At 54.4% G+C, this 23,099-nt stretch overlaps 1 protein-coding gene and 1 long non-coding RNA gene across 2 annotated transcripts in view; one reads left to right on the top strand and one right to left on the bottom strand.

The window, feature by feature from the left end:
- The window catches only part of LOC138414268 (uncharacterized), a 14,778-nt gene extending 6,583 nt beyond the window's left edge, over positions 1–8,195 (top strand). The window contains exons 2-3 of the long non-coding RNA XR_011246718.1: positions 7,312–7,496; positions 7,900–8,195. This is a non-coding gene — a long non-coding RNA (uncharacterized lncRNA). The remainder of the gene's footprint in view (positions 1–7,311; positions 7,497–7,899) is intronic.
- On the bottom strand, positions 2,451–18,840 carry SIGLEC1 (sialic acid binding Ig like lectin 1). The gene is made up of 20 exons (XM_060031156.1): positions 18,667–18,840; positions 18,025–18,384; positions 17,460–17,756; positions 15,868–16,134; positions 15,304–15,558; positions 13,515–13,814; positions 12,593–12,850; positions 11,219–11,554; positions 10,690–10,944; positions 10,174–10,476; positions 8,893–9,153; positions 8,423–8,734; positions 7,339–7,593; positions 6,774–7,043; positions 6,435–6,686; positions 5,812–6,114; positions 4,915–5,175; positions 3,839–4,141; positions 3,476–3,578; positions 2,451–2,481 (listed from the first exon to the last, which is right to left on the bottom strand). Exons 1-20 carry the CDS (start codon positions 18,713–18,715, stop codon positions 2,451–2,453), a joined length of 5,031 nt encoding a protein of 1,676 aa, XP_059887139.1. The 5' UTR covers positions 18,716–18,840.
- Between the last annotated feature and the right edge of the window lie 4,259 nt (positions 18,841–23,099).

Here is a 23,099-nt window from a genome sequence, read left to right on the forward strand (position 1 = left end):
ATTTTAGCTTTAATAGATAATGTCAAACAGTTTTCCAAAGTCGTCCTGCATTCTGTATGGTTCCCACATAAAGTTCAAAAACAGACACATCAAACCTATGGTGTTAGAAGTCAGGATACTAGTTACCTTTGGGGGCTTGCGACTGGAGAGAGGGGCACAAGGGAGACTCTGGGGGCTGGTAATGGTCTGTGTCTTGATCTGGGTGCTGGTTACACGGGTATATTCACTTTGTGAAAAGTCATTGAACTGTACACTTAAAATGTGTGCACTTTCCTGTATGTGTGCTACCCTTGAATTAAAAGTTTATTTAAAAGCCTTGAGGAGCCTCAGACCACTAGGGGTGGACAAAACTAACCCCTCTGAGAACCCTCCAATCCCAGGTGGACCTACGTCCCCTTGGAGGTGCACAGAAGCAGATGAAGACTCCAAGTCAAATGTTCCCAAATCCTCCAGTAGCCATCCCTTCTGTGGCTACCCGTGGTCCTCCCATCACCCTCTCTTCCTTAGTTTCAAAACATCCGGCTGCATCTAGCTTGCTCTCTCCTTGTCCCATCTCTGGTTTTAGCCCACAGTTTCCACCCTCCCACTTGAGAGCAATGTAGAAAAAACAGTGTTTATTAAATGCTTACCTACTGCATGCCAAGCACAGTGCTGGTCATGTGTGCAGCAGAGGTGAGCAGTGCCCAGAGCCTCACGGAGAAGGAAGGGGCACGAATTGCTTGAGCATAAAGTAGTTTGTGGTAAAGCTCATATAATTTGCACCCACTGCCACCTCCAGCAGATGGTGTCCCAGAATAAACCCTACTCACATTCGAATCCTCTGTGTTCCAGTCCAACAGTTTGGATTGCAAGAAAGAGACTCATTCCAGTTATGTCACAGGATGGATGTTTACTGGGAGGACATGCCTGATAGACTCTCAGGAAGAGCCTGGCAATCAGGCACTAATAAGTATAGGACCTGGGACTGGAAGGGTCCAGCCACGGCTACATAAATCTCACCTGGCCTCCAATTTTTTCCCAACCTGTTAGCTCCTATGCCAACTCCCCACTTCTCTTCACATTTCTCAACTCAAATCCCAGAGTGGTGGGCTCTTTGCTCCTCCCACCATCTGCCACCAGGATACCAGGGGAGTCCCTAGCCCACTTGAGAACTGCTTCCCCTCAGGCACTGACTTCCCTAGGGGCATGTTATTCTTTCTTAGTGACCCTTGTTTGTCTTAACAGCCCCTGGTGCACAAGCTTCCAGGAAGAGGACATGAGCTCACTTGATCATGGACAGGAATGCACTTGGAGCAGAAACAAGGTTGCTGATACCATTTCTGCTCCCCATTCTCTGGGGCTGGGGGAGTGGGAATGGGGGCATCTCTTCTTCCAGAAGCCAGATCTGGCACAAGATGCCTGTTCAGGCAACCCAACTGCCTGGGATTCCCTCTCCCTAGGGACCATGAAACCTTCTTGATTTCCCAGTCTTAATGTGTGAGAGAGACTACCTCCTCCAGGAAGCCCATGACCAGAATAGACAAAGACGCACCCTGGCCTTCAGTAGATGGGCACTGAGACAGAACGTGGCCTGCTGGCAGCATTCCCATCAATGTCAAAGTCTCAGGGATGAGTTGATAGTTGGGAGTCCTTTGAATATATAATTAAAAACTACATTTCCCAGAATTCCTTGCAGCTTGGCATGGCCATATGACTAAATTCCAGCCAATGGGAAGTAAGTGGAAATTACCTGCGCAACTAATGGGTTGTAGCCACAATGGGAATGGGCATGCCTTTAACTTCCACTCTTCCCTCTTCTTGCTGGAGGAAGTGTGAATGCAATGGCATCACTGTGAACTTCACAATCAAAGGCAACATTTTAGGGATGGAGAAAAACAAAATAGAAGGATCCAGAGCTCCAACATCTTAAACCACCATAACATTCCCAGACTAGTATGGGAGAGAAAAATCAAATTCTCTCACGTTGAAGTTACTGTATTTGGTCTTGTTAGAGTAGCCTAGCTTATATTCTAGCTAGTACAGAGTGCCTTGACCAGCCTGTGATGATGTAGAAAGCTTTTCTTCTATTCTAATCCATCTCAAATGTCCAGGGTAAGCTTGGAGGAGAAAGATATGAAGAGGCAATGCACTGGAATATCAATGGAGAGATGAGATCCAGAGAAAAGAGAAAGAGACATGGACATGGTCAATTCATTTCTCTTCAGAGTCCCCCAGGGTCAACACCTTTCCTGGTAGATTGATGTTCACCTCCACCTCTCACCACCCATTTTTCTTGGGGTTTGGAGCCAGGTCATAGAAAGTCAGGTGCCACAGGGCTGTTTTCATGGAGGCAGGCAGGACCCAACGCTGCCTTGTTCACAGGGCCCGAGTCGTCACAGATTCCGGTAACCTCCTCCCCCTGAAGGCAGGAAATGCTACAGGTCAGCTCAGGGGCAGAGCACAGGACGAGGTCACAAATGTGGCTGCACCAGGATCAATGAGCTTCCCACAGAGAAAACTCTGGTCACTGGAGGACTCTGGGAGTAGTCATCACCTGACCTCTAACTCTGGAGGGCAGTCCCCCAGGTCCCCAGCCTTGGGTAGGGGTCCCAAGGGGATTGGTGAGAGTGTGCATGACTGGAAATGTGGCTGGGAGCCCTGGCCCACCAAATGGATTATCTGAAGAAGGAGACACATCACAGGGGAGGAGAAACAGACTTTCACTCCTGCCCAGGTGATGGGCAGAATCAGGAGTGGGGAAGAGAGACCCTAAAACCCAGGTGGGGTCCCGTGTTACAAGATGTGTCCTGGAAGTAGAGGTGATGCTGCTCAGTTCAGAATGTCTGCTCCAGTCATTCAGGCAGCCATGCAGCAAGCACGTGACTGCTCTGCCCCAGTCAGAATATGGCTCCCCCTGTCTTCTCAGGGGGCGCTGGGTCACTATGCTCTCTCCCTAGTCTCTGCCTAGCCCCAGATACCATCCTATAAATGAGAGTAATCTCTCGGTGCCAGCCCCGCAGTGCGGGTTAGCCGAGCATTGTGTCTGCATGTGCCCACATGGTGAACGAATACCTGTGTGGTTTCCTTCTGAGAAGCCATCTCCATTGAATTTTCACCCACTCTCAGCTTATGAAAATGCCTCCTTCTGCAAGGGTAAAAGTGGACTCAGAGAGCCTCTCCCCTCCCCTGCCTGCCCCCATTCCCTTCCCCCACCCTGTAAGCTTCACCCCAGACTGCTCACTACACAGAGCGCTGGGGAGATTTGTGGAGAGTAGGCTACTTTCTTCCTCCCCAGCCCTTTCTTCAGCAGTGAGAGGGCAGAGATAAGAAAAGAAGAAAACTACAGAAAGATAGATTTAGAGACGATTCTAGAAGGGCTTTCCAAATTTGGAGCAAAGAGAGGGACAGGCTAGGAAGTATGGAGCTTGTGAATTTGGTGGGAGGAACATGGGGGAAGGATGAGTTAACTCTGTCCACCTTCTAGCTCCAGACCCACCTCCAGGCGTAGCAGGCCCCCAGGCCCAACAGTAGGAAGAGGAGGCCTGCCAGCAGCCCCAGGACCCAGAGTAGCTGCTGGAACAGATGCAGGCGATGCAGGGCTGGAACACAGGGGTGGGGTTTAGGGGTGGCTGTGGCTCCAGGCCTCCAATGCTCCCTCCTAAGGTGACTCCCCCAAGATGAAACCTAAGTTTCACTTTCTCTCAGAAGCGTCCCCATGCAAAGGAGCTTCAAGAAATCAGTCTAGACTAGACAAGCTGATTGCAGCAGAAGTGATTCAGGAAAGACCTCAGAAGGAAGCCTTTGGACCTGAGAACTGGGCCTCTACGCAGAGTGGCCTGAGAGATAGAGCCCCCCTCACCTCTGGTTCCAAAGTAGGTGGCAGCAGAGGCAGAGCCCAGGGCATTGGAGGCAGAGCACACATATTCCCCCTGGTCACCAGGCCTCAGCTCCTCGATATCCACCCTCAAGGCATTAGGGGTGGCTGAGACGTGGATGTGTGGCTCGGCAGGAGCAACCTGGGGCTGGCTGGAGGCCACCAGCCGACTGCCAAGGTGGATGGTCAGGCTGGCTAGGGGCTCGCTGTCCACTCGGCAGTCCAGAATGCCCTGGACGCCACCCTCGGGCTCCACAAAAACCATCATGGTGGGTGTCTTGGGAGGGTCTGTGGGAAGACAGGGAGTGTGGTGATTGCAGAAACAACCACAAATTCCTCCCCTCCCTGTACCCCATGCAAGATGACTGCTGCTCCACCCATTAAGAGGGAGAGCCTGTTTCCTCACTCCTTAAATCTGTGACTCACTTTGAAGGCAGAAGAAATAACATTGTATGACTTCAGGGCTAGACCTCAAGGGGCCTTGCATCTTCTGCTGTCCTTGGAAAACAACCATGTGGGAAGCCCAGGCCAACCTGCTGGATACATGTGGCCCAGCCTATAGCCAGCCCCAATTGCCATGAGGGTGAAGCCATCCTAGACCATCTAGCCTCTGTTCAGCCACTGGGCAAATGCAGCCACATGAGGTAAGACTAGCAGAGCTGCACAGCTGAGCCCAGCCCAAATTTCTGACCCACAGAATTGTGAGCAAATGAAAAATGGCTGTCGTTTTAAGCACTAGGTTTTGGGGTGGCTTATTACACAGCAATAGCTTACTGATATGGTATGGGTCCCTGGTGAAGAATAAAGTAGGGGGCCAATGTTAATGAGGGCCTACTGTATACTATCTTGTGTACTCCTCACAAGGTGAGGGGACTGACATTCTACAGATAAGGAAGCCAAGGCAGGGATGCACAAGATCACACATCAGTCACTGGGAATCCTCTGACCCAGGACTCCATTCCTGTGAAGTCCTTGCTCTTTGCAGACAGAAGAGGAGGAAGACCTGAAGTGGGCGTGTGAGATGTGGGGAGACTGGGGCAGGGGGAGGATGTCACACTCACAGAGCACCCGGAGCATGACTGGAGCAGAGGTGGTGGCCCCAGTGGGGAGCTCAGCCCGGCAGTGGTACATCCCAGCTTGGGCGAGGGCCACATGAGTGAAGGCGAGGGTGGGCACAGGCTCTGTGTGTAGTTGCCGGCCATTCCAGAACCAAGCAAAGGTAGAGTTCCCCATGGGCCCAGGGCTGCCAGGGAGGTGACAACTCAGGTTCAGCGCTGTGCCCTCAGGCACATCCAGCCCTGGCTCAGCCACCACGCGCACACCTGCAGGACCAGAGGTGGTTAGGGATCTGTAGGCCTGTAGGAGCCGGAGTCTCTGGGTTGGCCTCTGTGCATGATGGGAAAGCCTGATCTGACTTGGGATCTGGATCCCCAAAAGTGGGACTGTGTCTCCCCCATCAGATTGAGAACAGGGCTATCTCTCCTCCTTGCCCCGGGGAATTCCGGGGCAAAGCTCTGCCTCCGTCTCTCATCAATTCAAGCTTTTCGATGGGTGAGGCTGTGTCTTGCCCTCAGGTTGGACTCCCCAAGGTGGGGCTGCACCTTGTCCCTCAAACTGAGCTCCCTGAGGGTAGGGTTATGTCTGTCTTCCCATCCCTGGTTTCCCCAGGGCAGGTCAGTGCTCCCACCCGCAGTCTGGGCCCTGTGAGGGCAAGGTTATGTCTCCCCTGCTCCCAAGCTCCCCTTGGACATTGCCATACCTCCATGCCCCGCCCGCTCTGTAGGGAGCTCTCCAAGGGCCAGGCTGTTTCTCCCCCTCAGGCTGGGCAACCCCCTCCAGGGGGAGCTGTTCCTCCCCACCAGGTCAGGCCAGCCAGCCCCCTTTTGTGGGAGCCCCACCCCTCACATGGACTCAGACCCCACAGCACTGGCGCCCCTCCTGCGCTCTGGCCTGCTCACCTTCTGCCTGCAGCTGCCCCATGGTGCTGATTGAGCCCAACAAGTTGCGGGCCGTGCAGACGTAGGTGTCCTTGTCACCTGAGGGCACATCTTGCACCCGCAGCCGCAGGGCGTTGCGGGCCACCTGGACGTGGCCCGTCCCCACTGCTAAGCCGTGGACCCCGTGGCTGGTGGCCAGCACCTTGCCATCGCGGGACAGGGCCAGCTCGGCAGGTGGCTCGCTGTCCACAGTGCACTGTACCACGGCCATGGGGCTGGCCCTTGAGTCCCAGAAGGAGGACAGGATAGCGTCCCGAGGGGCATCTGCATTGTGGGGCAGGGCAGAGTTGAGGGCTTTGCTTGGAAACCCTGTGCTATCCATTGTCCACCTGCCTGGCATTGGTGAGGCTGAAACCTCTGGGAAAATGGTCACTTCTGGGAAGTGACAGCTTCTCAGGAGTCCTGTGGGCAGATTCCTCCAGACAGGGTTCACAGGACCTTAAGGAATCTTCCCTCATCACCTATGTCTTTCTTTCCCCAAGTGTCCGTTCCCAGGTTCCCTGCAGTCCTATGCCCACCCACACCAGGGCCCAGAAGCACCCTCCATCCACCCTGGGTACCCCCAGCCAAGGACACTCGCTCACAGAGGACATGCAGCGCTGTGGGCTGGGAGCTGCGTGTGCCCTGGGCATCCTGGACCTGGCAGGTGTAGGCACCCGCGTGAGCCCGTGTAGCCATCGGGAACGAGAGCGAGGCAGCTGACCCCTCCTGCAGCCAACGACTGTTGTGGTACCAGGCATAGTGGGTGGGTGGGCGGGCAGCAGGGTCTTCACAAGTCACTGTGACAGGGGCTCCCTCGGGCACAGTGGCTGATGGAGCCAGGGTCACCTGCACACCTGTACCAAGAAGACATGGTCAGCTGGGCTGGCCAGTCACCATAACTGATCCCACCCCTGGTGGGCCTGGCTAGGGCCCTGCCTCACCCTCTAGATGCAGCTCCAGGGACATGTTGGCCTGACCCAGAGGACTGCGGGCCGAGCAGCTGTAGAGACCCTCATCACTGGGCCTAGGCTCCCACAGCTCCAGCCTCAGGGTGTTGGGGACAGAGTCTGTGGTCGAGGACACCAGGAGACGGCCAGCGTGGCTGAGGGCTAGCTGGGCAGGTGGGCGGCTGTCCACTGTGCACAGCACCAGGGCCAGCTGCCCGCCGCGGCTCTCCAGGAGATAGGTCAGGCGCATGCCGCGGGGTGCATCTACGGAGGCACGAAGGCATAGAAGGAGTTCAGGGACCACAGTGGTGAGGAGGCCAGTTTTCAGGTGGCATTCTAACCAAGAGGACCTTGGCTCCCCACCCCCAAAGGCCTCCACTTGCCCAATCTGGGGCACTGCTTCTCTGCCCCAGTGGTCCCAAACTCCTTGTCCAGTACTCCATCAGCCAGCTCGTTACTGAGTTCCTGGGGTGGATGCCTGTGAGGCTCTGGCCATGCCCTGATCCCTGCAAGCTGTTGTCATTCCTCCCAGCTCCACCCTGCATCCAGCCACACTCACAGAGGACGTCCAGGGTGACGGGTCTGGAGAGGTGGAGTGCCTGGCCAGGGGTCAACACGCCACAGCGGTAGGAGGCAGCATCCATGACCGTGACGTTGGGCAGGCGGATGGAGTGGACAGCACCTGGGCGCTGCTGCCCATCTTGGTACCATGTATAGGTGAGCTGGGCCATGTGGGTAGCCCATACAAGGCAGGTCAGGTTCACCAGCTGCCCCTCCTGTACGGTGGCTTTGGGCCACACCTGCACACTCACAGCTGGGGAGAGAAGGAGGGCATGGGGACACCAGGGAATACCGAAGGCTGTGTAAAGCAAGCCAACTGTCTCCATGAGGGTGGGAAGCCCCTCGGTCTCTGGGAGGCACAGGTGACCCACCTGTAAGTGGGGCTCAGATATGGAGCTTAGGAAATGGCTCATCATCTGTCAGGTGGTCCCAAGCAGAGTTCTCTCTGTGGCGCCCTGACCCCTACAGGCCTCATCTGCCCTGCTGTGGTTTCTCCTTGAGTGTCCCCTTTCTGATTAGTTTTATCCACTGGGCATTCATGTAAAATTCTGTTTTTAAGAAAGGTTTTCAGGGAGTTCCCTGGTGGTGCAGTGGTTAAGAATCTGCCTGCCGAAGCAGGGAACACAGTTTGGAGCCCTGGTCCGAGAAGATCCCACATGCCGCGGAGCAACTAAGCCCGTGAACCACAACTATTGAGCCCGTGCGCGACAACTACTGAAGCCCGTGCGCCTAGAGCCTGTGATCTGCAACAAGAGAAGCCACCGCAATGAGAAGCCTGCACCCTGCAATGAAACAAATAGTAGCCCCTGCTCGCCGCAACGAGAGAAAGCCCGTGCGCAGTCAACGAAGACCCAACGCAGCCAAAAATAAATAAATAATAAAATTTTTAAAATAAATAAATAAAAATAAAAAAGGTTTTCCATGAAAACCAGGTCTGGAGACTGCTGCCCTTAAGGAGGGTGGGAATGCAGACTGTCCTATGTTCAACCCTCCTGCCTGTGCCCCAGGCTTCCAGAACCCTCTCCAACCTCCTCTTCTCTTAAAGGAGCCACACACACACACACTCACACCCCTACACTGACCCTGGGCATCAAAGGTGGCTGAGGCCGAGGCCTGGCCCAGGGCGTTGGTGGCCTCGCAGGTGTAAACGCCCTCATCCTCCAGCACTGCATTGTGGATCTCCAGACGCAGCGTGTTGGGGGCCACAGCCACCTGTAGCCGGGGAGAGCTGCCTGCAAGCTCCCCCACACCTTGTAGGGTAGAGGCCACGAGGAGGTCCCCATGGAGCAGTCGTAGCTGGGCTGGAGGGTCGCTGTTCACACGGCACAGGAGGAGGCCCAGTCGCCCAGGGCCTGTGTCCATCAGGGGGATGAGTGTGGCCTGGCGAGGGGCATCTACACAAAGCAGGCAGTGGTCAGGGCCCAACCAGGTGGTCCCTCATCTAGGACTCTCGGAGGCAGAGCCCAGGACCTGGGGCTCGGCATCTCCTTCCCCAGTCATGCCCTTGGCTCCCTCATCCCCCAGGAAACACAAACGAGATAAAAGTGCTTACAGGACACGTGGAGGCTGACGGGGACAGCCAAGTTCGTGGTGGCTGAGCCTGGAGCCTGGGCTTGGCAATGGTAGGCCCCAGCTTGGCTCAAAGTTATGGCTGCAAAATGGACTGTGGCCGAGGTGAACTCCTGGAGGGGCTGGCCATCCCGATACCAGCGGTATGAGGTCCCCTCCAGGACCCCTGTGGGTACCTGGCAGCTCAAGACCACAGCCTGGCCCTCTCGGAGCTCAGGCGATGGTGACACCCGGACCCAGGCTCCTGCAGGGAGAAACCAAGAGCAGGTGAGGGCCCTCTGCCATACCGTCCCACATTCTGGGACTACATGTGTGTCCACATGAGGACTGCAAGACCCCAAGCCTGTGTCCCGGAGCCACAGCTCCCCAACCAGACCACTACTGAGGGCCCCACTGCAGTTCCACGCCTCTTCCTCTCCTGCACCTGACTCCCGTGCCCTGGTTCTGACCTAGCATTCACTGCCCACCACCTTGAGTTATGGTTTTGCTTTGTCAATCGTATTTCACCTACCAGAGGGTGAGCCTCACCTGGTCCCTCAGCTTGTGTGACCTGTAACCCCAGTGCCAGGCACAGCACCTGCACATGTTAGCTCTTGACAAATGTTGGTTTGACCTCATAAAGCACTGAAATGGTAGGGATTTAGGTCATGCCAAGTGCCATTGTCCTTATCATGAGCTGGCCTCAGCATGGGTGACCAAGTGCTTAAAAGGGGAAGTTAGCAGCTGTGTAATCTTGAGTTCTTTTCAGCTCTCTCCAGCCAACTCTGCACCCAACCTCTAAGTCATGAGAGCCCAGGAATTGGGGACCGGGCAAAGGGCTGTCCCTAGTGCCCCCTGGGTCTGAGGCATGAGGAGACCAGGGTTGAGGGAGTAAAAAGGAGGGACAGCCGGAGTGGTGACTGAGAGCCCAGACTGTGCCAGGGACCAGTCACGTGACCATGAGCAAGCCCCTTCAATTTCTCTACAGAATCAAAGCCCAAGGAAAATGTTCAAAAACTGATGTTTGTCATTGTGGTAGAAAAAAATGTGTTTTTCTTTGGCCTTTGCAGCATTATTGATATTAACTTTCCTTTTTTCTGGTTTATTCACTTAGGGAGGATTATTACAGAAGAATATAGATAGATAAATGAAGAACATATGCATGTGTATATATATGTATATATACTCATATTTGTATATTATATATTATACATCTATACATAAATATGCAGAGTGGCCCCCAGGGCACTTGGGTCCACCACAGCTTCAGAGGACTGACACTCACCTCGGACCTGGAAGAAGAGGGAAGTGTTGGCCGATCCCAAGACATTGGTGGCCTCACAGCGGTAGCTGCCAGAGTCCGCCAGGCTCAAGTCTTGGATCTCTAGCTGCAGGGAGTTGGCCGTGGCTTTGGCCTGGAGATGGCCACGGGATGAGAGCCGGGGCCCTGAGCTGGTGGCCAGGAGGTGCTCCCCATGGAACAGAGACAGCTGGGCAAGAGGGCGACTGTCCACAGTACAGATGAACACAGCCGTGTGGCCCTGGTCCACATCCAGGAGAGCTGACAGCTTTGGAGGATCTGGGGGATCTGCAGGGACAGTGGGGAGCTCAGGCCACCCCCAGCACAGCTTATCACCTTTCACCTGCCACACTCCGTTACACACACACACGCAGTTCCGTCCTGCACTTGCCCACACCCGAGCCAAGTTCTTGCCTCCCCAAACCCAACCTCAGCCCTGTTTCCCCCAGACCACCCCTTCCACCCTCCAAGGGCCCAGATCTGCCCTTGCCCATCACCCACAGAGCACACTCAGGACCACAGGGGTGGAGAGCTGGGCACCAGCCTCGGTGAGGATGCGGCAGGCATACAGGGCAGCATCCCTTCTGGTCACAGGCAGCAGCGTCAGGGTCTCCAGGGGGCCCTGGGCCCACAGTGCCCCATCCCGGAACCAGGAGAAGTTGGCAGGGCCACCGGCTTCCCGGTCCACCCTGCAAGTCAGATTGGCTCCAGTGCCCTCCTGCAGCGTGTGCGATGGTGTGATGACCAGGACAGTGGCTGGAGAACAGGCAGCACAGGCCTACTGAGACAGGCCTCACCTTGATGTCTTCCCCCCAGACCCCGGGGCCAGTGGTCCAGCCTCCCTGCCTGGAGGGGGTGGGAAGGAGGCCCTCTGGGGTGCCCATGGGGCATGGGGAGGAAAGCAATCTCCCACTGCTGACCAAAGGTGGTTTCGCCCAATAGACCCACCTTAGAGCTGGGGGTTGCAAAAGAATGGGGTCCCGAGTACCAGCCCCTGACCCTGAGCGACTCTTTCCCTGACCCGCCTCACCCTGGGCATCGAAGGTCGCCGAGGCAGAGGCATTGCCCAGGAGACTGCTGGCCTCGCACAGGTACATGCCCTCATCTTCCAGCACCGGGCCTTGGATCTCTACACGCAGCAGGTTGGGGGCCCTGGTGACTTTTGTGCGTTGGGAGCAGCCCCCACAGGTGCTACAGCTGCCCCCGGATGGCAGGGAAGAGGCCACGACACGGTCCCTGTGGAGCAGCCGCAGCTGGGCGGGGGGGTCACTGTCCACACGGCACAAGAGGAGGCCTCGCCGTCCAGCCCCAGCTCCTGCAGTATCAAGGTCCAGCCGGGCGGTAAACATGGGCTGGCGTGGGGCATCTGTAGGGAGAGGAGCATGGGCACTCTCCCACAGCCTCTGCCAGGGTCCCACAGGTCCGCTAAAGGCTGGCGAGGCTCCCAGAACACACCGAGCAAAGGCAGGTACCCAGAGCTGCCGCAAACAGCTGTGCAGGCTGTGCACGACACAAGGACAAACAGACAAGGGTGGGAGGACCTCAGCCCATGCCCCTTGTGCTAAGCTATGCCCTAGCGCTGGACTGCATCTTCTCAGAAGAAGGAGTGCCATGTTCTAGCTTGGACAGAGGTACCATATAGGCAAGCAGCCACCTTGCATAACCTCCAGGTGCTCCTGAGCAGGTGCCTACCTAGCAATCCATGGGTGTCTTGCTCTCTGCTTCCACTCTGCACCCCATCCCTTCCCCCAAGATCCTTCCTGCCTCTTATCTCTGATCTCCAAGCCAGCTCCTGTGAGAATAGATAATGCCTAAAATGCCCTCTTCCTAGAAGTTTCTGAAGATTGGGGCCAAAGTCCCCATGTCGTCTCACCCTGAACACTAGAAAACCCCCTAGAGGCACCTGCTCTTCCTGACAGTCCCCGGACATGACTCCTGCACATGTCAGGGAAAGTGTTCTGGAAGCTAAGTATGTCCTGAACATTGGTCAGCCCCTCAAAAGCATCCACCCTTGACAGGACGCAGTCCCTGTGCGGAGAGGCTCTGCCTTCGTGTCTGCACCTGTGAGGGCACAGCCTATGGGGTGTGTGCACATATATGAGTACAGTGTCCCAGGGCCCAGCTCTGGAGGACAAAGTTTGGACATGGTGTCAATGATGGGTCTGAGGCTAGAGGCAGAGCCCTAATGGAACTGGGGCTGGGAAATGAGATTCCCCAGCCTCGGTCTCCAAATTTCACTCCTGGGTGTCGAGGTCCGCGATGTCTAGGCTCGTGGCTGCCTTCCTCATCTAGACCCCAGGGCAGGACGGGGCCAGGAGAGCCTGGAGGAGGTGGGGGTGGTTGATGGACTCCAATGGGCTGATCCTCCTCACGGCAGCCACGGGCTGGTGGGAAGGCTACTCACAGAGGACGGTAAGGACAGCAGGTAAGGAGGGCCCACTGGTGCTATGGCCATCCTGGGCCCAACAGTGGTATGAGCCGGCGTCAGTGCTGGAGGCAGCGGGGAGCAGAAGGCTGCTGCTGGGGCCCTTGAGAAGGAAGGCCCCATTCCGGTACCAGGAGAAGTGTGTGTCAGGTGTCGGGCTTAGGCTGCTCCTACAGCTCAGTGTCACTGCTTGCCCTTCTGCCACCTCTGCTGCCGGGCTGATGAGGAGGCGGACTGCTAGCAGGAAAGGGAGAGAGGAAGGCTCGGCTCCCCTGCATGCCTGTGGCTTCATGCCACCCACCACAGGAAGCGCCCCCGGGTTCCCCTCTCCCAACTCAATTGTAGGGAGCTCTGGGCATCGTGGCATCAGCTCTGTGAATCTCTTGATGATCCAGGAGGATCTGGTCTTGAATGCCAATTCAGCTCTTATTGGTAGTAGCTGGCTAAAGCATGGCTGGGAAGGATTCTGAGCCAGATCCCAGGCTTATGTCAAAAACCTGGCTTGGTCAATTAGCTATGTCTGCCTCAGAAAGAGGGAAGGGCAGCACATGCACCAAGACCCAGCTTCTCTACTTGGCCTTCTGCATCTGACTCCTAGCACGGAGTCTGCCCCAAATGTTCAATAAATAAAAAACAAATGAATGCGCGTTGAAGAACCCTTCAAGCTCAGAGTCAGAATGGGTACTAAAGGAATAACTCAATCTGCCATGTTTCCCTTTTTGCCTTGACTTCTAGGAACCTCTGAGGCTGGGATGACTGTATACCTCATATCTTTGATGTGATTTTTTTCTAGCCAACTAGTTCAGGCCCTCAGTTGACCCCTCTGGGCTCCCAGGAGGAAGGTGTCAGAGAAGGCCTTCTCCTCAGACTCCTTCCACTAGCCTCACTGGGGCCATCTTACCATTGGCATGGAAGTCCAGAGTGGAGGACGCATTCCCAAGAGAGTTGGTGGCTGAGCACGTGTACTCTCCGCTGTCAGTTGGCCCCAGGTCTCGAATCTCCAGGTGCAGGGAGTTGGGGGCAGAGGAGAGACTGAAGCGTGGGCTGCGGTCACCCTCCCCAGAAGTGGAGGCCAGGATGAGGCCCCCATGTGACAACACCAGAGTAGCCATGGGCTCGCTGACCACAGAGCACTGGAGGATGCCCACCAGTCCTGCCTGTGTCTCCAGGAAGGCAGTTAGGTCCGGGGCGAGGGGTGGGTCTGTGTGAAGATGAGGGGCAGACCTGTTACCCTCAACAGGGGCATTCCTGGATCTCCCCTTATAGCCTATGACTCCTGAACCCACTTTGTCCCATAATGCCCTGGGAAAGGGGCAGTGACCCCAGCAGCTCCTGAGTGTCTATCCCGGATTGGGCAAATCACTCTGTCATCCCAGTCAATCCTTGTGGCCACCCTGAGAGTGGGGATCCAGGGACCCCACTTTAAAGGTGGGAAAACTGGCAAAGAAACCTGGCAGTGGGCAGCACTGCCCCAAATAATCAAAGTGAACACTCCCAGCAATGGGACAAACTGATCCCATGTGCCTCTTGATGTGACACAGGGAGACAGACACAGGATCACATCCACGGTGTTCCTGCCCACGTGCACTGGCTCGGTCTGCTCCATTCAGACCAACACAAACTGAGAGCATCACAGAACAACTAGCCTGTGCTCGTTGGAGCTCAATGTCAAGGAAGACAAGGAAAGGCTGAGGAGCTATGCCAGAATGAAGGCGAATAAAGAGACTTGACAACTGAATGCAATGCAGGATCCTGGATTGAATCCTGGACCAGAAAAAAGTAATTACCTAAAGGACATTATTGGACCAACTGGTAAAATTTAAATATGGATTGTAGATTAGACAATGGCCTTGTATCAATGTTAAGTTTCCTGACTACATACAATCGTTGTACTGTGATTATGCATGAGAGTGACCCTAGGAAATACATGCTGAGAAATTAAGGGGTAAAGGGGCATTATGCCTGCAACTTCAGGAATACAAATGGATGGATAGACAGATGATAGAATATGTGTGTATGTATACCTATAGAGTGCATATGTATGTATGCATGTGGATAGAGAGTATATATGTAGAGGAAAATGTGTGCATGCACGCACACATATATGTGCATATATACATACATACATGTATATGTGTGCATGTGTGAGCACATATATATACAAACACATATAATATATAGTTAGAGAGAGAGAGAGAAAATCAATTTTCCAAAAATATTAACAAATGCGGAATCTAGGTTAAAGGTATATGATAATTCTTTGTTTTCTTCTTGCAACTTTTTTAAAGTTTGAACTTATTTCAAAATAAAAAGGTTTTGGTTTTTTTTTTTTTTTGTGGTACGCGGGCCTCTCACTGTTGTGGCCTCTCCCGCTGCAGAGCAGAGGCTCCAGAAGCGCAGGCTCAGCGGCCATGGCTCACGGGCCCAGCCGCTCCGCGCCACGTGGGATCCTCCTGGATCGGAGCACGAACCCGTGTCCCCTGCATTGGCAGGCGGACTCTCAACCACTGCGCCACCAGGGAAGCCCAAAAGTTTTTTTAAATAGGAGGAAACTGAAGGCCGGGGATGTCAAAGCCTCGACCAGATGTGAGCTCAAGGGCTCCTGGGCCCACGACCCCAACCCTTCTGCAGGGGGCTCTACTCTTTAGCCCTGCTCCCAGGTCCAGTGCCCCACCCCCCCCACCACTTACGGCTGACCACCACGCTGACCGGGCCAGAGCGCTCGCTGCCCTGGGCATTCTGCACCTCACAGAAGTAGAAGCCTGTATCAGCCCTGGTGGCTGAGCGCAGCTGGAGGATGCGGCTGTGAGTGTCCTCCATCAGGGCGTGGTTCTTGTACCACCTGTAGCGCAGCTCGCTGGGCGCTTCTTTAGGTGTGTTGCAGGCCAACGTCACTGTCTGGTTCTCCAGGATGGAGCCTGCTGGGCTCACCTGGACCTCAGCCACTGGGGGGGCAACATAGGGCACACTGGGGGATACCCAGCTGACTTCCAGGCCCAAACCCTCAGGGCTGCAGCCAATCAGCCTAAATCTCTGCCCATTCTACATCACGCCCCTTCTGCAGAGGAGCCTCCTGGACTGGCCACGCATCTCTTTGCCCTGTTCACTGCCAGGGAGGTTTGTCATCTGTCTGACACAAGGCTGGGACTCCTTACCGGCATCCCAGGAGGCACCTTGGCCTGGTTTCCCTCAGCTGCCATGGCCTGGACACCTCCCTGCCCTCTGGTCAAGACCCAGGCTCACCCAGGACTCACTGAAGACGTGGAGGCTGACAGGGGGTGAGACCGAAGAGCCCACGCCATTCCCAGCTTCACAGGTGTAGATGCCAGCATCGGCCCAGGCTGCCTGGGGCAGCTGTAGTACATGACTCTGGTCTTTGAGGTGCGTCCCATCCTTGACCCACTGCACGGAACTGACCTGAGGGTAGCTGTTATTCACCTGGCAGGTGAGTGTGACCAGATCACCTGGAAGGATGTTTCGCCCCGAAGGGCTGAGGAGGATCTTCACACCCTTGGGGGCATCTGCAAGGCATGACGGGGGGTGTCGAATATGGTGCTCAGGGAAGGCAGGGGGCATTTTTCCTCTCCTCTTTCAACACTCTGCCTTAAGGAAGCCCACCCAGATAAATCATAAGTCCCATTAGTTCCCCCGTCCAGGGCAGGCACTGCCCCCCACCTTGTGAGGAGTCCTGATCCCTTCCTTCTCCACTGACAGCCTGATGCTGTGATGCTTGGCCTAGCGTCCAGCCTACGCTGCCCTCTATGGCTTTCTGCCTCATGACATGTCCATTACCTCTCTTCTATCTGAGAGTCATGGACACACTGCTTGCTTTAGTGGCTTGTGGTAGCTGTTGGCAAGGGACCAACCACCTAATGGAGGGGCCAAAGGCAGAGTCAAATTCACTCAGAATGTTTACCTCATTTGTTGAGTTACAACAAAGGAATACAAATACAATACAAAGAAACTGCACTTCTTTAAATCTTGTTCCAAAGCCTCTCTCTATGTGACTATACTAATAAAAGCTAATATTTTCAGGAGTTCCCTGGTTGACTAGTGGTTAGGATTCTGGGCTTTCACTGTTGTGGCCCAGGTTCAATCCCTGGTCAGGGAAATGAGATCCAGCAAGCTGTGAGGTGTGGCCAAAAAAAAAAAAAAAGCTAATATTTTCAAGTGCTTAATCTATGTAAATATGAAAATAATAGAAGCTAATATTTTTGAGTGCTTAATAGGTACCAAGCACTCCTTTAATTTTCATAACAATCCTGTGAGATAGAAAGAATTTACTATTACCTCCACTATACAGATGAGAAAACAGAGGCTCTGAGAGGCAAGTAACTTGCCCAAAGTTTGCTCATCTAGTTGATGGCGGAGCCAGCGGCCAGCCTGATGCCTGTGTACAGCAGTCGTTCTAGAACAGGCTGCCCTGTTTTACTGTGATGGGAAGTTGCATAACCAAGTGAAAACTCGGACTTTCTCCCACTGCCTCTTTGCCATGTCTGGGTGTTACCCTGGTCACGAGTATGAGTGGCCTTAGGCAGGAAAGGGGTAAACCCCTGCCTCCGTGGCAACCTCCAGGGCTGGGCTAAATCCCAGGGCCCCTGCTGCTCGACCCCCAATTCTCTGGCTTTTTGTGTCTCCTCTTCTCTGCCCAGCCCAGCTTCGGGGACTGGAGGTGGAAGAGAGCCTTTCAATGTGGCCCTTAGGGCTTAGTAGTCTCTCTCCACCTGCCCCACCCTTTGGTCCGAGTGCAGCTTGGCTGTTTCTACAGGCTGGAGAAGGGACTGTTTCCACGGGGGAGCCACAGACGTGTGCTCAGTAAAGAGGGCGTGGCCCCCAGCACACTCACACTGCACTTGGAGGTGAATCTCGCCCTGAGTCTTGTGTTTGGCCACCGAGAGCTGGCAGCGCAGGGTCCGGCCATGGTCCTGCCAGGACAGGGCCATGTGGAGGGTCTCCAGGTGGATGATGCCCGTGGGCTCAAGCTTCTGGAGGTTGGAGGTGACGGAGCGGGTGGGGTCCTGGCCTTGCCACTGCAGACTGACTGGCTCCTGCAGGCACGCGTAGGGAGTGGAGCAGTTGAAGTCCACCTCCATGCCCTCGCGCAGCTCAGCTGGTGAGGCAATGGTGGGCATGCTGGGCTCCTCTGAGGAAAAAGACAGGAGGCTAGGGACTCCCCTTCACTGCACCTGAGACCTCCTGCCCTAGAAACTCCAGCCTGGGGCAGGGGGGCTTCAAGGGGAAGGAGGATGCGAGGGGTCCATTGGGGGTAATGCCAGGGGGCACAGGGCTGGGGCTGGAACTGTGGCCAAGATTGAGGTTGCATTTGGATTTAGGACCAGCGTTGGGTCTGTGAGCCAGTGGGGCCAGGAGCAGTCTGGGAGTCCCTTCCAGGCAGTGGCCCTGCTCCTCACCTGTCACGGTGACCACTGTGCCTATGACATCTGACCAGCGGTTGCCCTCACTGATCTCAAAGCGGAAGTTGTAGGAGCCCGCGTCCTCGGGCTGCAGGTCTCTCAGCAGCAGGCTGCACGACTTGTGCTCGGCACGCCCCACCAGTAGGGCACGGCCTTGGAAACGGGCCTCCACCAGCTGGGGGTCCCCGGAATGGCTCACTACCTGCCGGTTGCCCGAGTAGTCATAGTACCAGATGGTTGTGATGCCGTGGGGCACCTCCACGCTGGCAGGGAAGCTGAAGATGCAGGGGATGACGAGGCAGGAACCCCTTATGCCCTGCACAGCCTGGGGACTGGAGACGCCCCATGAGGTCAGGCCTGAGTTGGGGGGCGGGACAGGGAGGAGCGTGATGCAGGCCTGGGGTCACTGCAAAGCCCCATGCTCTGCCCCACAGAAGGTGCCCCAGATGTGCCCCCAGCAATGCAGCCCCTCTGGGCACCCCAAAGAGGGTCACTGTTCCCTGTCACTGCCTTCCCATGCCCTCCTTCAACGTCAGCAGCTAAACCTATGACCAGACACAGTCCAGTCTGCCCAGGCCAACAGAGGGCTGGACTCACTGAAGCCAGGCCCTCTAAGAAGAAAAAGGCCAGCAACGTTACCTGCTGGGATGGATGAGGCCAGGAGGAGGAGCTGGAGCGGGAAGTCCATAGCAGGTTCTCACGCTGGTTCTGGTGCCTAAGAGGGTGGTGTGCACTGTGCTGGCTGGGCACACAGAGGCCTCCTGGGGAACCTCAATCTCAGAGCCTGCTGGGAGCCCAGCCCTGTTTCCTCACATGGTATGCTGGCCAACCCAGTGAGAGGGCAGGGCAGCTGCCACTGGAAGCCAGGAGCCCGTGTTCCCAGCTCAGGCTGTACCCAGGAATGTCCTCACTTGGTGGCATGCCCCAGAAAGTCCTCTGTCTGTCTCTTGGCCCCGCCCTAAGTTCTGCTTTCCCAGGCCCCTCAAGGATGAACAGCTGTTTCTTCCTTTCCCCCACTTCCCTGCCCCCTCCCTGCCACCCAAGTCACCAGGAACTGGAGCCCAGAGAGGCCCAGTGACTTGCTCCAAGGCATCCAGCAAAAATGATGGTTTCTTACTTTAGACTTGTCTCCCTACCACCAGTCTTACCAGCTATAGACCATAATGGGGCTTGACTGAGCGCTTACGAAAGTGCAGCCTTTAAGAGTCACTCCCCTGCTCAAAAGTCTTCTGTGGCTCCCCATTGCCCGTGAGATGTGGTTCCCCATACAACCCTGAAAGCTCTTCCTTTCCTACTCCCAGCTCTGCCCCCATTTCCTGCTCCCCCTGGGGCCACCCTGGAACCAGTTCCCACTGTGGGGCCAATCCTGTCTGCCCATGAGCTCTCCAGCTGACCAGCTCTGGCCTCACCACAAATGATCTTAGCCTGCTGAAATCTTATTCAGTCTTCAAGGTGGCTTCTAGCTGAAACCTCCCCTTTGGGGTCTTTAGCCACTCCAGAGCCACCTCTGTGCTTGCCTTGTCCTTGGTAGCTGTGAGCACCCATTTCTCAGGACCTGGGACTGAGGACATGTGTCCTGCAGCAGTGCAGAGCCCCCCGGCAGTAGTGGGCAAGAGAAGGGTGTGGTCCTTGGTGGTTTAGAGTTGGTGGCAGGGCAAGTCTAGGTGTGACAGGGGTCACAAGGACCCTGCCCAACATATATCCTACAAACAGGAGTTAAATGCCTACTGTACACCATGCACAAGAAGGCAGGCCCTCCGCCATAGAGTGCCCCTGGTGGAGATGGGGGCTCTAAGAGGTGCAACAGATATGAATCCAAAGGGGAGAGATGCCAGAAACACATATAACTGAAACTATAAAACTGTTAGAAGAAAGTGGGTGAAAATCTTCATGACCTAATAACAGGCAACAATTTCTTAAGTATGACACCAAAAGCACAAGCAACAAAAGAAAAAATAGGTAAATTGAATTTGATCAAAATGAAAAACTTTTTTGCATCAAAGGGCACTATCAAGAGAGAGAAAAGTCAACCCACAGAATGGGAGAAAATAGGTGCAAATCATATAGGTGATAAGGGATTAACATCTGGAATATATAAAGAACTCCTACAATTCAAGGACAACCCCCCCACACCAAACATCCCAAATTCAAAAAAATGAGCTAAAGACTTGTATAGACATTTCTCCAAAGATGATATACGAATGGCCAATAAACCCATGAAAAGATGCTCAGCATCATTAGTCATTAGGGAAATGCAAATCAAAACCACAATGGGCTACCACTTCACACTGTAAACAAACAAACAAAACCAGAAAATAACAAGTGTTGGCAAGGCTGTGGAGAAATTGGAAGCTTCAGGTACTGTTGGTGGAAATGTAAAATTGTGCAGCCCCTCTGGAAAACAGTTTTGTGTTTCCTCAAAAAGTCAGACATAGCTTACCATATGATCCAGCAACTCCACCCCTGGTTATATACCCAAAAGAATCAAAAACAGGGGCTTAAACAGATACTTGCACACATGTTCATAGCAGAGTTATTCATAATAGCCAAAAAGTAGAAGCAACCCAAGTGTCCATCAACAGATCAATGTGGTATATCCATACAACAGAATAGTGTTCAGCCATAGGAAGGAATGAAATTCTGACAAATACTACACACATGGGCGAACCTTAAAAACATTATGCTAAGTGAAATAAGCCAGGCACAAACGGGCAAATATGGTATGCATCCACTTATATGAGGTACCTAGAACAGGCAAACTCGTAGAGACAGAAAGTGGAATAAAGGTTACCAGGGGCTGGAGAGAGGAGGGACTGGGGAGTTAATGTTTAATAGGTATAGAGTCTCTATTTTGGATGATGAAAAAGTTCTGGAAATAGGCAGTAAGGATGGTTACACAGTATTATGAATGTACTTAATGTCACCGAAATGTACACTGAAAAAATGGTTAAAACACTTAAAAAATGGTTAGGTTATGTATATTTTACAACATACACATAAAAAACCCATGTTGCGAACTTTGCAATCCTTCCTGGTCCTAAATGCTGACTCTACAGATTGACGGGAAGGGCCTGGGGAAGCTGGAAGTGGGAACAGGAAACTCATGACATCTCCCAGCCCCTAACCTATCTGTCTCAGGGGTGGGGCCCAGCTGACTCTGGTAGCTGCCAGGGGGCACACCTGGGGAGAGGCTGAACAGATGCCCAGAGCCTGGATAGGGCCTGAATTGCCTGTCAGGATGACTAGCCAAGTGTGAAGAGAGGGAGCACAGTAAAGGCAAAACTGAGGGAAGAACAGGCAGAGCCCCGTCCTTTAGTTGACTTGGGTCCCTGGCTAGGCTGCTCCTGCAGACAGGTCTGGTCATTTGCTGAGGCCCAGAGGCTCATCCTCAGTTCTTTGGGCAGTCCTAGTCCTGCTCCTCTCCCAGGAAGATGTATCCACACCCTCCACACTTGGTCCTTGGCCACAGGAGAGGCTCATGCTGGCCCAGGCTGGGGCCCATGACCTGGATGCTATGGCCTGGATGCTGGACTGAGCAGCAGCCTACTGGGCATGTTTGGGGGCATGTGTGGCCCTGGGGCCCAGAGCCACACTGGGCATCAAGGTCAGCTCCTCTACAGCTGGGGCGTCACCAATGTTCATGTTGTCCCCAGCTCCCCTGATGTTCCCATTTGGGGCCCTGGAAGGGGCCGTGCTGAAGCTACAGGAGGAATGGTGGGATTTTAGACATACTGACCCCAGAATGGAGCAGGGGTTTTTGAGAGGACCCTTTCTAGAACCACCCCAAATCACATCATGTAGATGTCACCTATACTTAGCCCAGTCCCAATACCCAAGAAGTCAGTCCCACCAGAGTCCAGCTTATTGGCTCAGCCTGTTCCACCCCAAAGACCACCCTCAGCCCAGAGAACTTTCCTGGAAAAAAGAGAGGGCAAGAAGAACCCCAGGAAGGGAGCTCCTTGTCCTTGTTTAAAGCCTGGTGTTGAGGGGCAGGTACCCCTAGGGCTTGGTTTGAGCTGGTGTCTTGGTGGGCACCCACACCCAGCACCTCCTGGGGGCAGAGGGATGATTGCAGGTCCTGGGGGAGGGGGTGGCTGTACTGGGGACAGGGAGCACTGCAGCCCATAGGCAATGACCATCTGGGAGAGCACAGTTCCCGGGTTCATCCTCCAATCTCCAAGTCTTGGGCACTCTGAAGACAGAGTTTAAAATCCCACTCCCAGAACTGGTATATACTGCATCAGCACTGGGTTGGGGTGGATGGCACATGGGGGGCACCCATGTTTGCTGCCTGTGTGAGAGCAAGTGAGTGGGTAAAGTCTATATGAGAGCAAGTGTCCCAGGACATCTGGGAGGGCCGGCTGGGCCACAAGTCCCTGACCTCTGATCCTAGAGGCCAAGTTTGGCCTGGGGAAGAAAGGGCAGAGGCAGTTTTACTGTAGGCAGCTGTGCCTGGGTGCAGGATTCAGTTTCTATTTTCCAGTACCAGAGCTTCTCCCCAACTTCCCTATTCAGGCTGGAGAAGGAGGGAAATGGGGTGACACAGCCAGCTGGAGTGCTCTACTCCACAGATCAGAAATCACGTACAGATGGGCAATTCCGGGAGTACATTATCTTCGTAATAGTGAAAAGCCTCAAACATAGGCCAAACATTTAACTTGGAAAGCCATATTATCCATAAATGAGGTCTATTGGCTTTGAAATGGGTAGTAAAAGTTTCACATTTCATTCCTGAATCTGACTGTAAATGCTCTTAGCCTGGATGCCCGTTCCCCCAAGCTATGCTGGGCGGTGCTGGGGGCCTTCGCTCAGATGAATGAAGTGGTAACAAATGAAGTGAAATGAGGGGAAGGTGAGGGTCGGGCTGCAGTTGGGTAGGGGTGAAGGTAATGGTTAGACTGGGATCTGGAATAGAATTAGGGTTGGCACGGAGTTGAGAGTGATGGTGTTGGGTGAGTGTGCAAGTCAGGCCCGGGGCTGGATGGAGATGATTGTTACTAAATGGCTGAGGATAGGATGCAATGGAGGGTGAGGTAAGGTTGGAATAAGTACCGGGGCTGGGCAGGGCAGGA

Source organism: Delphinus delphis, chromosome 15, assembly GCF_949987515.2.
Source record: "Delphinus delphis chromosome 15, mDelDel1.2, whole genome shotgun sequence".
Lineage (NCBI taxonomy): Eukaryota > Metazoa > Chordata > Mammalia > Artiodactyla > Delphinidae > Delphinus > Delphinus delphis.

Bases quoted from the DNA above. Each gene is read 5' to 3' on its own strand.
- SIGLEC1 (XM_060031156.1), bottom strand. From the start codon at position 18,715: ATGGACTTCCCGCTCCAGCTCCTCCTCCTGGCCTCATCCATCCCAGCA. The intron at 13,815-15,303 runs GTAAGTGGTGGG...ATCTTCACACAG, and splicing joins GGTCAGCGTGGTGGTCAGCC to ACCCACCCCTCGCCCCGGAC. The intron at 4,142-4,914 runs GTGAGTGTGACA...GTCTTCCCACAG, and splicing joins AGTCATGCTCCGGGTGCTCT to ACCCTCCCAAGACACCCACC.